A 16558-nucleotide genomic window follows, 5' to 3' on the forward strand; every position below is an offset into this window, starting at 1 on the left:
AGCTCATGATCCAAGGACAAAAAAAAGCCAGAAATCAATTATAAGAGGACAAATTATATAAAAATTTAAACTTAAATTGGCTGGGAAAAAGATAAATTGTAAAGTGATAACCTTCAAATATTAAAAACTCTTAATTGTACACTTTTCTGGATCCAGCTGATTTTGGCTTACATGCTGTTTAATTTATACTCTGTCTTTAATTAAAGATACTGCAGTTTTATTCATTAACTAGGGAATAGTTACTTTATTTATTATATACAGTAAATGTAAATTACATTCTGAGGTAAAAAGATAATAAAGATAAGTATGTAATTCAGAAAAAAAAAAAAAAAACACTCCTATTTGACCTCACTTTTCCTACTGTGCTAAATATCACATGAAAAAAGAGTAGTATTCAGTGAAATAAAAGTATTCTCTAAATTTTATGGATTCTTAATCAATCTGAATCTCTGACTCTCACCTTTCAGAAAGGTAATTCTTAGATCGGTGTTTGAAATTTTGAGGAAAAAAAGTTAATCTACCAATCCACTCCCATTACAAATATTTCTAGTAAAGAATGAAGAGAAGAAATAATGCTTGAAAATACTCTTTAGTCATGTTCTCCAAGATGATAATATAACTAGATTTACTATACAGTTATATGAATAAAGTAATTTTATAATTATATCAACAATGATACCAACAACCCTTTCAAAGACATTATCTTGAGCATCTGTACACATTTATTTTGAAAATGCTGCAGTGTTCAAAACACTGAAACACTTTAGAATGTATCTTTTGAAAGCTCATATTTATAAGCATTTTCAGCATCTTAATAATTTAAAAAATCTGTATTGCACTAACCTTGCATTCTCATCAAATTGAGCTGAATGAATGAATTAATTGCCTGCAAAGCTTTAAAACCTTTTTTTTTTTTTCCTGACGGAATCTCTCTGTCGCCAGGCTGGAGTGCAGGGGCGTGATCTTGGCTCACTGCAAGCTCCGCCTCCCAGGTTCAAGCAATTCTCCTGCCTCAGCCTCCCGAGTAGCCGGGATTGCAGGCGCCCGCCACCACGCCCCGCTAAGTTTTGTATTTTTAGTAGAGACAGGGTTTCACCGTGTTAGCCAGGATGGTTTCAACCTCTTGACCTCGTGATCCGCCCTCCTCGGACTTCCAAAGTGTTGGGATTACAGGCATAAGCCATGGCCTCCAGCCCAGCTGTAGAACTTTTTAAAAAAAATACCCTCAGTGTCAGGAGATCGAAACCATCCTGGCTAACACGGTGAAACCCCGTCTCTACTAAAAATACAAAGGAAATAGGCGGGCATGCTGGCGGGCGCCTGTAGTCCCAGCTACCTGGGAGGCTGAGGCAGGAGAATGGCGTGAACCCAGGAGGCGGAGCTTGCAGTGAGCCGAGATCGCGCCACCGCACTCTAGCCTGAGCGACTGAGCCAGACTCCATCTCAAAATCAATCAAACAAACAAACAAAACACCCTCAATGGAGGCACATATGCCTCCTTTGAGAGAAGATGAGGTCCTTACACTAAATCAAAAGTCATTCCCCACTAAATGGCATGAGCCACCGTGCCCAGTCCAGCTGAAGAACTTTAAAAAAAAAATACCCTCAGTGGAGACGCATACCTCTCCTTTGGGAGAAGATGAGGTCCCTGTATTAAATCAAAAGTCATTCCCAACTAAATCTAGAGCGTAAATGAGTTACTTATCTGGGACATGTGATTTTTGTGCCAGATCATTTTAATATTCATAGTTTTATAATTTTATTGGGAGCAACTTATTTTTATATACTAATCTCAGTCTCTTCACATGTATTCAGTAGTCAGTAAACCTTCTAAATTCCAGAAGAGAAATTATGAAAAATTATTTGCAATGATTGTTTTCAAGAGTAAGTTTACACCCTCCCAAGTCACCTGCTTTAAATGGATTATTAATTAGCTTTTGTAAGTTCTGACATGCGTTTTGAAAAAGTCTGGCCACAATTTTATATAGCCATAACTCATATGTAATAATATATGGTATATTTAATGCTTCCTTTGACCTATAATGAAACTAGTGGCTTAATAAAATTAACCAGGAAAAACTAGAAATGTGTATTTCAGACATTCGTTCAAGTAATATTTATAGGGTCTTTAGATAAAGTATACATGCTAGTCATATTAGTATAAATTTTCAAAGCTATTTTTGATATGTGGTTTCTTTTGAATTTGTCGGAGATATTTAAAATGGAAAAAGATTCTCGGAAATCACCTAATGAATTAGAAAAGGGAGATCAAATGTCTAGTTAAAAGTAAATGATCTGTTAGTTGCAGGCATAGAACTAGCAAATAGGTTTCCTGAGGACTTTACTTACCATTTTTTCCCTCCAGCACTGGCACATCCAGTCTCTTAATTTAGAATTAAAAGCCTAACTTCTTTTTTGGTATTTAATCAGAAAAAATAACAACAAATTTGCTTTTGAAACATTTTTTGTTTTGTTTTGTTTTGTTTTGTTTTTTTGCTCTGTAGAGAACAGACAGAAAAGTGAAGAGTTAATCAAAGGAACCTAGTGCTTAATTCCTTAAATTTGGAGAACAAGCACTGAAGGCATTATGCTTAGACTGCAAAGTCACACCAATTATTTTAAAATAATTTAAGCAACACACTACACCTTCTTTAGGCAGCTGGCAAAACCCCTGGGTTCAAAAAAATGAATTTTCTTCTTGATGCTTGAAAGCTTGTGCTTTTGATTGAATGTGCACTCAGTTTAGGGCATCTGCTTTAGGTCATTTAACTATGGCAAGATATTACATGGCAGCAAATAATCTCACCTTCCAGGTAAAATATTTTAAATGGCTTTACACTTCATATAGAGCTGAGTAATCTATCAAAAAATCTAAGCATGATAAAGAAACCAGTGTAAGGGCCTCATTAAAACTGAGGACAACTTAATGTGGGTGCTTATCTAGGGTCCAGGTATGACTTGCAAGAAGCACTTAACTCGGAACACTTTATGGGCCTAGCTCTAGCAAAATGAATGTGGACATATTTCACACTCTCTTTACCTCACCCCAGTTACCTGTTCATCTAAAGCAGCTGTCTTCAATGTGTGCAATGAAAGGGGAGAAGATAACAGTCCTTGCTTATCAGAAATATTCTTCCTGTTTGCCTGATTCTAGTATCTTAAAACATAATGCTCTGCCCTGTTTTTTTTTTATTTTCAATAAAAATGAGATGTTAAGTTTTAATCTAGAACAAAGGTCCTTCAAAAGGCCTTTACCAACTGACTGCAGGCTTGCAGACAATTTTTCTTTTTACTGTGGTACCTTAAAAAATGTTGTGACTCAGGTTTTATTTTAGTAATTAAGGCAATGTAGAACCAAATTTTGTGTTTCACAACGAGGAATAAGAAGGAGACATAGGCCGGGTGCAGTGGCTCACACCTGTAATCCCAGCACTTTGGGAGGCCAAGGTGGGTGGATCACCTGAGGTCAGCCTGACAAACTATAAATTAGCTGGGCATGGTGGTGCATGCCTGTAGTCCTAGCTACCTGGAAGGCTGAGGCAGGAGAATCACTTGCACCCGCAAGATGGAGATTGTGATGAGCTAAGACCATGCTCTTTGCACTCCAGCCTGGGCAACAAGAATGAAACTCCATTAAAAAAAAAAAAGAGGAGACATTGTAAGAGGTTACTAGTATGTATATTATCATTTAGATAAGAGGATGAAACTTCATTCTGAAATGAAAGAAGGATTTTGTCAAACACTTATAGTAATAAAATTCTACCCACAAAATTGCTAATCAGAGTTTCCTATTCCTGGGCCTCTTGGTTATTAATTTCACTTGGAAGCATTAGTGTCAATATGCAAAAGCCTACCAAGGTTGGTCTTATTATTAATGAAACTAATGCAGGAATCATGTAAGGAGGCAGCTGCTTCTCATTATTCCATTTTTTCATTTTAAAGAAAAACTTTAGACAAGTTAAAAGTAGTAGAGTTTATTTGAACACAAACAATTCGTAAATCAGGCAGCACTCGGAACCAGAAGAGGTTCTGAGAGTTCTGCCCAGCAATGTGAGCAGCCACTTTTTATAGGCCAAACACAGAAGCAAGGTAGATAAATCACTGGTTGGCTACACTAGGAGTCAGCCTTACTGGGTCATAGAGCGATGAGGCATCTACCTTATTTGGATGTGGTGTGATATGATAGCTGCCTATGACTGGCTGAAACCCTTTTGCTGGACTTGTAGTTAGGTTTTGGATTGTATACGTACTAAGGTTGTGTTTAATTATATAGAAACTCAAATTATAGAGACAGCCTTAGGTTAATGGCCTTTTGCTTATTTGATTTAACTGATTTATTGATTCTAGGTAAATGTGGTAAGACTTAGGGTACTGTATTTGTTTCCTAGGACTGCTATAAGTTATGGCAAACTTTGTGGATTAAAACAACAGAAATTTATTCTCTCGTCATTCTGAAAGCTGGAAGTCAGAAATCATGGTGTCAGCAGAGCCATGCTCCCTAGGAAGGCTCAAGAGAAGAATCCTCCCTGTCTCTTCCAGCTTCTCATGGCTCCTAGAAATCCCTGGGCATTCTTTGGTTCACAGTCGTATCACTTTAATCCCTGCTTCTGTATCTTTCTTCCTTGTATCTCTTCTTCCCTGCTTCTGTATGCCTTCTTCCCTGTATCTCTCAGTGTCTCTTTGTGTCTTCCCCTCCAATGAGGACACTAGTCGTTAGAGTTAGGGCCCACTTTAATCCAGTATGAGCACATCTTCAATTTCTACCTTGATTACATCTGCAAAGATCCCATTTCAAAGATGGTCACATTCTGTGGCTCCACGTGGAAATGAATTTTGGGGGAACTTAGTCCATTACAGACATCACATCAAATAAGTTGCATTTTAATGTCACATGATTATAATTATTTCATGAGAAATAATGATCGGTTGTATCAAAAAGGCATCAAATATGGGATCATCATTAAAGGAGCCTACAGTGACTTCCCCCACTCTCTTCTTGCTCTACAATAGGTCTCACCTTAGGTCTCACCAGGATAGGTATTTTAGCTGAAAGATATTGGTAGCTTTTTGTTGCTGTTGCTTGATGTAGTTCTCATGTGGAGGGATACCAACTAGAGAGAGTTGGCTTTAAATCTGCTCTGCATGATGTAGAGTAGCTCTTTCCTCATCTAATTCTTTTAATGATTTGCCATCATTTCACCGAACAATGACCAATGGAGAAAAAAAAGTCAGCAAATGTAAGACAAGCCAATTAATTTTTTAATGGGAAATATATGAAACTATTTTCTAAAATTTAGTGTAAGAACATTTGCAGAATTTCAGTTATATCTATCATTGAGAATGTTGAAGTGTGACTTGTTCTGTTTCAAGGCACACTAAAGAGCCTAGCGTGCCTTAGGTAGTTAAGTGGTTCCCAGCAAGTTCTGCGTGGGGTTACCTGTTAGAGGTCAAACTAGGGCATTGAGGGCAGTCTGCAGTCTGCTTCTTGTGCTCAAGGAGTAAACCTCACCCAACATAGGCAACCTTTTTCTCTCAAGTCCAGAAGCCCCTCCTCACCATTAAAAACTGTGGCTAGCAAGCCATGATCATTTCATCTTCAAAATGTCTTCATTGAATGATTGGTATTAGGTGCTTGGCATCAGAAAACTCAAGAATTAAAAGAGGTATAAGTCTTAACGAGCATCAGACTTTGGTCAAATACCTCATTTGAAGTTTGGTTTGGTTAAATATCAACATTCGTTTGTGATTCTTCCAACTCCGTTTCAAACCACATAACCTTCGACTTAGAAATTTAATCAAATGAAGCATTGTGAATCCAGGGGTATGCAGTAGCAGCCAAGCAGTGGTTGGGATGTTCAAGTGCCTGTTAGAATCACTACATAAGCTGTTTATCTGAAAGAATGAGATTCCAGATGTGAATGACAGAAGACAGAGGAGGCAAGACATTCTGATTCCTCTAACTATGACCATACAACGCTTTTATATATTAAAACAAAATCTATGGTTTTAGTTTGGTTTGTCTTTTGAACATAACCTCTGTTAATTTTTTTCAGTTCTTTGTTTCAACACCAGTTTTCAGCTATGATGCCATTTCATACTACAAAATATTTAGTGACAAGGATGGCTACAAACATATTCACTATATCAAAGACACTGTGGTACGTTCCTTCCAAGATTTATCTCCTCAAAGATCATTCACTTGAGGTTGCTCAAATAACGCTTGGTTTCACACAACATAATGTTTGTCTTTTTATAGGAAAATGCTATTCAAATTACAAGTGGCAAGTGGGAGGCCATAAATATATTCAGAGTAACACAGGATTCACTGTAAGTATTGCACGAAGCGCGATGCACCATTCAGGTTTTAATTGGCACCGATGGACGTAAATGATACTGTACCAACTCTCTTAGTTAAGAAGATTTTTGTTACTCTATAATTCAGACAGTTGTGAGTTCATTTACGATTGTACATTTTAAATAACTAGTCAAAATGATTTTCTTTTGGAAAAAAGTCTTCAGTAGGTGGTAATTTCTCTTCTGATATTTGGTAGGTAATTATATAAAAAGTATACAAATTTTAAGATAATATCTGGTTCTAAAGGCAAATTTTACCCTTCAGCACTTGAAGCAATGAGCAAGTTTCAAAATACCCTGGAGGGCAGCCCATAGATATGGAGCATCTTTTGTAGTGATTCATTGTTATATAAGTTGAACATTATTATTTATAACAGCTATCATTTATGGAGCAATTACTGTGTACCAGATACTGTAAAGTAGAAATGGTTATCCTAAGTTTGCAGATGAGAAAAGGGATACTCATAAAATTTAATTAACTTGGCCAAAGGCCACAGTTAGTTAGGAGCAGACTAAGATTCAATCCTAAAGCATTAAATCTAAGGCTGTTATTGTTAACCTGAACATAGGACTGCTTTCTTACAGTTCTTTCCTCTTCAGTCCATTCTGCATACTATTTAAATAAACCATCTTCAAATAATCATTTATGATAAAACTGCTCTAATCACAAAAGTATACTTTCTTTCTACAATTTCTAATACAATCTGCATCTAGGGATCCTCTCTTAGTGCTGAAAATCTGCCCGCTGTTAGCTGAAATTCTAGGAGCAAAAAGGTGAGGACCATTAGTCCAGGAGGCTCATGGAATAAAAGCCTGTCAGAAATCTATTATCAATCTTTGGAATTCTTTGAATGGAGGGCAAAGGTGTTTGGACTTTCTTTGGAGCAGCCATTAAAATCACTAGAGTAAAGGGGAGGGACACGCTCAAAACTGGTGGGAGATTCATTTCAGACATGATGTGTTGAGGAGGTGGGGAAAAACTGAAGGTGGAGAGCGCCAGCTCTGGTCATAAGAGACCTGGACTAGAATAGTGGCAATGCAGTAGATGCTCTGAGGACAAAACTGCACCTCCTTCTTTGTTTGCGTCCTTAGCACTTAGCACAGCGCCTGACACAGAGGAGTTCAATACACATTATCTAAATGGAAGCCTCCATCAGTAAAGACAGATGGAGGCTAAACAGGACTGGCAAAGGGAGACTGTCTGGGAAAAGAGAGAGAAAAGAGACAAACTGGACCCAGCTGCAAGGGTTAGAGAGGGAGACAATCAAGAAAGCTTCCACATAACAAGGAAGCGGCAGGGGGCTGTTGGGGAAAGATCCTGAGTCCTTTATTCACAGATTGTTTGAGGTTATGCGGGGAGGTCAAGGGAAAGGGATGATGGGAGTCATGCAAAGTTAGTAAAGATGCATAGAAAGGTGTTAGTTTAGGAGATAAATTTGGTGCTATAAATGAGTTGTATTCCATTGCTTTTTTCTTCTACTTGGTGCTAATAAGATTTTCAAGATACCTAGGACACAGTGAGAACTGGACTGCCTAATTGTCCTGAGAATTCAACCAAACTTCGGTTATCCCAAACTTTTCACATTCGTGGGGGGAGAGTAATGACAGTTTCTGATACTCAGATGAACATACAGCAGAGTGAAAACCACGTCACAAAACTGAATTTCCCACTTCATGGTTATTTTAAGACAGGTTAGAATCAGAACCTGGATACTTAAGTAACAAGCATGTTCTCTTCTGACTTGTTTTACATCTGGCTAAATTTACATGCCCTGTGTGTGGTATCCAGTGTGATATCCTCAATTTGTAGCAAACCTATCTATTGATAGGGTTTCTATAAAATAAATTCAAGGTATGTTCAGAATCACAGATAAAATTAAATAACATAGTACAGAGAAACAGGTAAACTGTTCTTAATCATGGAAAAGGCAAGGAATAATATTAATACAATTTCCTAGTTAATTTGCATGGCTCATAATGAATCAGAATATAATATCCCTGTAATAAAAACAGCATTCAGCATAATTTAATCTTCCTCTGATGATTTGGAAGTCAGAATAAATACGCAAAGTTCAGTTATTGACAGCAGTTATTTGTGTACCTAAGCACCAGTTAATAAATAGTTTCATTAGATGAATGCTTACCTATATTGATACTATATTAGTATTAATACTAACAATTCTATTATCACTTATTTATCAATACTTAATAATTTCTGAATATATTTTCAGGTTTTATTCTAGCAATGAATTTGAAGATTACCCTGGAAGAAGAAACATCTACAGGTAATTTATGTCCATTCGTTCTGTTATTTCTATATATTGATATTTTAATATAAAAAGTCATCATCTCCAAGAGATGGAAAATATTTTTAAATTGTGGCACATAATAAAAATTATTTATGAATTGAATTGAGAGAAAACATTTGGAGAATGTTGTATATTACATCAGTATAAAAAACACACACTCTCAAAATGTTAGAAGTATTTGTTTTTAAAAGGAAAAAACAAGAAATTCTAATGCTCATATAAATACTAAATACTATTTTGGTACTAAACACTTTAACTACATATAGTTAAATTGAGGACATTTCTTTATTTAACACACATTTGTTGAATACCCAGTATGAACCAGGCATTGTTTTTATTCTGATAATATGTGATTTCCTTCACTCTGGCTCACTTTGGCACCACCCATCCCTGTCCCTATATTAGTGCTTAAATTCAGTCCAGTTGTCCCGTTGATGACTGAAATGGTGCCCTCGACAGCCCTTTCTGGATGTGGAAAGGAAAGCGATAGTTACTACATGCTGGTAGTCTATTACATGCCAGGCACCTTTTAATCTGACTTACATATGTAATTTCATTTAATTCCTACAGCACTATGAGGCAGGCAATATTGTTGGAGCCAGGATTTGTACCTGGACATGCTGATCTCTGAGCCCTTGCTGTTAACTGCCTCCCTGATGTTTCCAAGGTCACACCCAAATAGGGACATGTGCTAACATACTAACCCTAACAGAGGAAATAAGAAATTTGCCCTCTGTCATATTTCTCTGTTCCCTCCTGGATCGTGATCTTACTTTATGTGTGAAGAAGAATCACTCTCTGGGTCCAGCAATGTCTCTGGCCTGGCCACTCTCTGCCATGCCCAAGGCAAAGTCAGGGACAGCAGCAGAAGAAGCTGAGAGGTGGCACAGGAGACCCTGACAGCCACCATGGGGTCCTGACCTGTCCAGACGCTGGCATGACATCATCTAAACTCCTCCACATGGAATTCTGATTCTGAGGGTGTAGGATAAGGCCCCTGAGTTTGTGTATTGAAGCCAGTCACCCTGTTCAGGAACCACACAGATGACTCTGCAGAGTGAGTGGGGGGGCAATGTGGGCAGCACAGATTGGCTTGTGTAGACTGTGTGGAGGGGGCATTCCCAGCCTGAGCTTCCACAAGCCCAAATTTCCTGCTGAAAGGAGTGAAGGCACAGAAGGCACTTAGAATTGTCATTTCTTATTTCTAATTTGCCTATTATTAATTTACCCTTCCTGATATATGGTAAGAACAGGGACTCTTTCTTGGTAATACTGCCAGATTTTCCTTCTATGTTTTGCCATGGGGTGGAAACAGAGAGATAGGAAGATGAAGAACTATGCATTCCCAAGCACTTTGTAAAGTGTAAAAGATGAATGGTTATGGGAAATGACTACCTCACTGCCATTTGAGGTGTTAGATATTTCTCCCACTCCAGGGAAACCACATAGGGCTTCTTCCTCAAGGTTTGTGCCTATTAAGGCAAAGATGGATCAAAAATCAAGCTACATCAAAATACTGTGATTCCCCTTTACTTTAAATGATATTGGCAACAGAAAAATAGAGTGGGTTTGATGTCAATATGTAAATTAGTCACTTTACATGGAGTAGTACATTTTGATAAATACAATCTCAAAATTTCAGCTTAGTTTTATTTTCATTTCCCTCTAGAATTAGCATTGGAAGCTATCCTCCAAGCAAGAAGTGTGTTACTTGCCATCTAAGGAAAGAAAGGTGCCAATATTACACAGCAAGTTTCAGCGACTACGCCAAGTACTATGCACTTGTCTGCTATGGTAGGTAACGGACCTCACACAAGCACACCATCCCCACGGGCATTGTTGTCATCCTCCTCACCTCTATCTGATCAATTCTTAGCTACAGTTAATGAGCACTTGTTATATGTACGAATCTTATCTTGTGCTTATAGAAAAAGAAATGAAAGGAGGATAGGAGGGTATTATTATCTTCACTTTTTTGCAGCTGAGGAAACAGAGCTTGGGGAAACAGAGTAACTTGCCAAAGGTCCACACTGTGGCTAAGCATCAGCCAGGATTGAAGCAAGGGTCTGTTGCCTCTAAGTCCCATGCTCTTAACCACCGCATTCCACAGCACTAAGATTGCATGCAGAGGCAACCTATCAGCTAGGCTTCACAGGATTTGAGCAATAGCAATAAAAGAAATGTTCTCTGATAAAATGGTTGCTGGACTCTCGGCCCCCTTTTCCCAGAGAAAGATCAAGCTCTCACAGCCAGGGGAATGAACAAAGGCTTAGAAACCTGAGATCCCCACCTCGGAGGTCAATCATTCCTCAAACTGTAATTTCAATGGGGATAGAAAATGAACCTTTGTCACTCAAGATGTCCTTTCTAAATTTGGAAAACATCGTGAGTAATACATTCAAATATAACAAGCCATAAGTAAGAAAATCTATGAAACGTTTCCTGATTGTTTAGGATATACGTACATTTAATGAATAATTTCTACCCATATCATTTTATTTTATGCACAACCTTTTATCTATGTCTTGAGCATGTGGCAAACAATAAAACAGGTTAGGTTAAGAGGCCAATATAGATCAATGAAATATATTGGGGTCTAAGTCATTATGGAGATTTGGAAAACTGACTTGGGAATCTCTAATTCTCCAATCTCTGTCACCTCCCCCAGCTTATTCCTAATCTGAGGCTGGGAGTTAGAGTACTTGGAAAAAGGTATTACAAAATGTATACTACCCTCCTATTTTAGTATCAGCTCCTCTGGTGGGGGGTATGTGGCTCAAAGAACAAATGGAATCTTTGGCTGCTTGATATCCCTGTTCAGTTGCAGAAGTCCTGAAGATCCCATAAAGGGAACCAGAATGAAGGCTACCCTAACATGCCACTTCCTTCAGTCCAGCCACCTGGCCCCTGAACCTGAGCTGCAGCTCATTTGACTATGTGGACATGAATAAGCATTTTAACCCAAATGCTCCTTTCAAGATAGCACAAAGATGTCAGTTTGAAATAACACTTTCATAAAATGTTTGGTCAGTGGCATCTTTGAAATGTCAAGAGATTGTTGTTCATGACCATATGTGCTGATTGTGGTTACTGGCATTTAAAGGTATGCATTAAATGTCCCTCTCAAGTTGTATGCAACATTTTTCAACCTAAGCTATGTATTTATGCAACATAGATTGAAAGCTTACGTGCCAGGCACATAGTATCATTGAACTAACCATACTGAGTCATCTGTTTATCTATCTTTTTCTCCTGGAAGGCAGGGGCTACTTTCTTTTAATCTTTGTATTTCTAAGACTAAGAGGAATGTCTAATACATAATAGACATTCAATGCTTGTGGAATTAACATAGATATGAGGTAATATTCCTGTCCTTTGAAAAGTCTACAAAAAACTGGTTTTATGCTGATGTATTTGCTGATGAATGCATCAGTGACACTACATTTACTTCCATGCATTTGTATGTGTATGCATTCTGCATTTGTATAATGCTTTAATGTTTTTGGAAGGCACTATCTCACATTTTATATTAGTTTGTCTTCCTAATATATACTTGAGCCTGTGTGCCCACTGAAGAGATGAAGAATAAAAGCCTAAGCTCTCATCAAAAGTTGGTGGAAGAGTCCTTTCTAGAACTTGAATCGCCTGACTTTTCCACCACTCACTCTTCCTCGGCAGTATGGTAATTTCCCATTTAGCAAAAAATATACTGTGTGGGAAGCATCACATCGTCTGGTGTTTTTGAAGCTCCAGTAAAATGAGTCACTGCGCCATCATAGGAAAAACCTTGAAATCTTTCCCTTCGGGACTAAGAGTAAAGCCTCATTATGTAACTTCAAACTCTCCCGAGGGATGGTTAGTAAGTCCCAGATGATAGGATCAAAACAGGTAAAATCATATCGATGATGCTGATGGAACAAAAGCATGCAAGGTAGGCTTCTCAAGGATTGATGTTTAGGCCACTAGGATCACACCTTCCATCCAGTGTCAAATGCAGTCATTTATTTGTCTCATTTTTAGGCAAAAAAAAAAGAAGATGTGCAAGTTTCCATTATTGAAACTACACACCCATGAAAATTCCACAGGGTAGATGCTGGTTGATTAGACTCTAGAAATTTATATTCATGTCTCATTTCTTTGCACTCTGGCTGGAAATATAATATGTATGTTTGTCCTTTTTCATAACTTTGATGAAAAACTGGCCAAAATGAGAATCTCTGCAATAACATTCTGTAAAATTCTGAGATTCCACACAGGAACTTTTGGGTCTTGAGGGAGCCTAATAAATACCATCCTTTTTCCTCATTTCCAAATTAGACTAGGATTCAGGCAGGAAACCAAAATATTACCTTTATTACTTGTAAAGGCTAGTTGGAAAATGTGGTAAAGCTGTGTGGTTTCCCAATATTGCATCCCAGAATTATACTTACACAAATATGGGTATGACAGGGCAGCTACCATCTTCCTCCATGGGGCTTGGCACTGGCACAGGTACAGCACTGAGGAACAGATCAAAAGCATTTTCTCTGCAGGCAGAAAGATGCCAGAAGCAAGACAGAAGAAGCTACTCATACACAAGTCTTCTCAGAACTCTACAAAAAATTCATTTCTCCTCTGCTTTGCATGGGCCAAGCATGCTACTCTAATGGGTTCCCTCCACATAGAAGGTAGCATCCTCACCCTATCTGGGGAGGGGGGGGCAAATGAACATGTACCTCCAACCTCCACATTTGTTGCTTTTAACCTACTGACGGAGCAAATTTATGCTTAAAAGATTTATTTCCAGACATTATTTGATCCTGTATTTCAAATAAGGAATAATTCATTTTTAATTATTTGTAGATCTTGCTAAAAATGGCCAGTTTCTGCATAGAGAAGCTGAATGCATGTTGGAATATGTAGTGGACAGTGGTGTGCCAGCCAGATCCCTTCATCCCCATCTTCAGGACTGACTCAGTCATTTCTTCAGCTGCTGAAAGTGCTACTGGCTGACAGCTTACAGCTGAACAGCCCTAACCCTAACTACCCCCAACACACTGGAGTTTTCTCTTCTCCCAGGCCACATCCAATGACTGCTTCATGCTAGGGGATAAAGGCTGGCCTTGTTGCCCCATTGGAGACAACTCTACAAGCCATCTAGGGGTCTCTATGTGACGGCAGTGACATCTACCTTCCTCGCCTGCCCCATTCTTCCTCCTCTTCCCCCACAAGTGTGTATCCCAATACCACCCCCACAAACCTCCTTCCAGGACTGCTTCCCAGGGACCTGCCACAGCATATTTTAAAAGGAAGTATATCCCATATAGATGTCTGCATGTATTACTGCATGGAAGAAATACTAGATTTTACCCATCTAAATAAGCTGAACATTGAACCAAGAAACCAGATTGAAAATACAGTCTGGGTACTGGTGAAGGTTGTTTGATAATAAAGACACAGCCAAAACTGGCCCAATACAGCATGACATCTTCCCAGAAGACCATTTGTCACTGCAGCTTCTGGGGTGCATTTGTGTAATTAGATATTAACGATTCAGGATTAGTCTTGGAAAAGTGCACAGGCAAGGCCTCTCTCACAGCTGTTCTTTGAGTGGGCTTTGATCTCATGTATTGTTTAAATGTAACTTAAAAGTGATGTTTTCTTCTCTATGGGGAAAAAAAGTAGCTGCAGAATTAAAAGATGCGCTGGCACTTGACACTAATCACAAATACTACCAGTAGCTCGTCTTGAAAACAAAGTGTTATTTTAACACTAAGCCATGATTTTGTTTTCATCCTGCACACAGGCCCAGGCGTCCCCATTTCCACCCTTCATGATGGACGCACTGATCAAGGTACTCTCTTGCATGCTATTTATCTTGTTTCAAGTAATCCTGAACTCTCTGCGATGCTCCACAAGAGAAAGCAGGACAGTTTCTCCACACCACCAAGGGAACTGCGGTGGAATCCTGTTATCACACCACTTATTATTGCACAGATTTGGATATTATTTGGGTCAAACATGATCCTATGAAATTTAATAATTCTTTGCAGTGAGAACCTGGCATAACACAGATGAGTTATATCAGAGGGTTTAATTCTATCTTCTCCAATCAGCCTTATAAAAAGCACAGATTAGAATTGGGAAAAAACTTAGCACATTCAGTACGATCTTCCTTCCAAAATAGAATTTCTAGTTTTTTTTTTTTTTTTTTTTTGCTCAGGGGGTTGGGGGTAGGGGGTTGTTTTTGTATGTGTGTGTATGTGTGTGGTAACATCCCAAACAGGAAACAAATTCTACATGTAACTTCTTCAGTTCAGAGCAGAGGGTGACTGTCATGCCAGCTTTTTTTGTTTTAACAGCTACATCACATTGTTGCCACGTATGAACGCCCTGAAATTTGGAGGCTCTTTCCATTTTCAACTGCTATCAAGACAGTCCTCCTCTATCCTGTATTTGTGATATTGGTTCAAAATAGTTCACATCTCAAAGACGACTGGTTTTGCTCTCAACAGAGTTGTCCGAGTGTCTAATTGCTCTGATACTCTCCTGCTGGCTCTCCATTATCTTTTGATTTACTATTAAACAACATTATAGGGTTGGAGTTGTTGGAGGCCAGGGACAATGAGGCAGATGCCACTTTCTTCAGCACTCATGCCTGCGATTGCTCCTGGACAGCTTTGGTGACAAGTCAGGAGACTGCCTTGGGATTAGTTTGGCTGTCAGCTCAATGGCTCAAGTATAGGTGAAAATAATGAGAAAAAAAACAGAATCAATTTGGGAACTCTGGACAGGACAGGCATTGTGATAATGGGACTGTGAATTTAGTTTCATTTTAAGATTTTTTTTAAACCTTGTGTCTAATAAGGAAATACTTGTAAGAATAACAGATTATGTTTCTTAATTTGACCATCTCAGTCAGTGAGATTGATTTCAAGTCGACAATGTTTTGTTTTAATAGAAATCACCATCAGTGTATAATTCCCATTTTATCAAGACTCAAAATAATAGCCAGCCTTTCTTTTTCCATAGCATGAATTTCCACTTTCTTGAGATCCTTCTTAGATTCCTGGCAGATGTCTTTACTGATTTTGAAGCTCCTTTATTTCACTCACTATTTACAAAATAGGTACATCCTCAGATATATCAGATGTAATTAAATAAGTGCTAACTGAAAAAATAGAATTCAAATTCTTTCAGAGCACAGTCCCACCAACTTACCTAATGTGAAATTATTCTCCTATGTATGTTATAAATGCAGATTCCCAGGCCTTCCCCAAAGATTTTAATATGGTGCATCTTAAGTTATGCTTGGAAGTTTGTATTTTTAATAGTAAATGTTCAACTGCTGTTTTGGAGCAGATGCTGTGTCTCTTATTTACATCGCATTTGGTGTCAGCAATCTCATTTAACAAATATTTATGGAACTTCTACCACATTAAACCAGACACTGCGCTAGGTCCTGGATCTATCTATAAAATAAAGAGATACTGGGTTAGACGATGTCCTTGTTCTCAAGGAGGTTATAGAAGAGTAAGGAATATGAACATGGAAATGAGCAGTTACAATACAGTGGGGTAAATTCTAAGATAGGGGAACTACAGAAAGCCTGGAAGCCCACAGGAAGAGCAGCTCATCTGAGTTTGGGGGATTAGGAAATGTTTACTAATGATAGCTACCACAAGCCTAAGACTCATGAATATGAAGTAGGTGTTGATGCTCTTTGGATGATTGGTTTGATAATGGTTTTTTACTGAGATAGAGGATTCACTGTAGAGATCAGGTTTTGGGAGGATGATGAATTTTGTTTTAAATGTTGAGCTTGAGGCACTGATGGGATGTTTAAGTGGAGTTGCTCTGTAATGACATTATTTTGGATCTGGATGTCAGAAGATCACTTTGGACTGAAGATACTG

At 38.3% G+C, this 16558-nt stretch overlaps 1 protein-coding gene across 3 annotated transcripts in view; it reads left to right on the top strand.

The window, feature by feature from the left end:
- Nucleotides 1-16558, top strand: part of FAP (fibroblast activation protein, alpha) — a 74384-nt gene that overhangs the window by 35904 nt on the left and 21922 nt on the right. For all 3 annotated transcript variants that reach the window (XM_011947093.1, XM_011947092.1, XM_011947094.1), the window contains 5 exons: nucleotides 6054-6158; nucleotides 6257-6327; nucleotides 8586-8639; nucleotides 10333-10457; nucleotides 14449-14496. In XM_011947093.1, coding sequence (XP_011802483.1) covers nucleotides 6054-6158; nucleotides 6257-6327; nucleotides 8586-8639; nucleotides 10333-10457; nucleotides 14449-14496 — 403 coding nt within the window. The remainder of the gene's footprint in view (nucleotides 1-6053; nucleotides 6159-6256; nucleotides 6328-8585; nucleotides 8640-10332; nucleotides 10458-14448; nucleotides 14497-16558) is intronic.

Source organism: Colobus angolensis, unplaced genomic scaffold (assembly GCF_000951035.1).
Source record: "Colobus angolensis palliatus isolate OR3802 unplaced genomic scaffold, Cang.pa_1.0 Scaffold259, whole genome shotgun sequence".
NCBI classification, from domain to species: Eukaryota; Metazoa; Chordata; class Mammalia; order Primates; family Cercopithecidae; genus Colobus; species Colobus angolensis.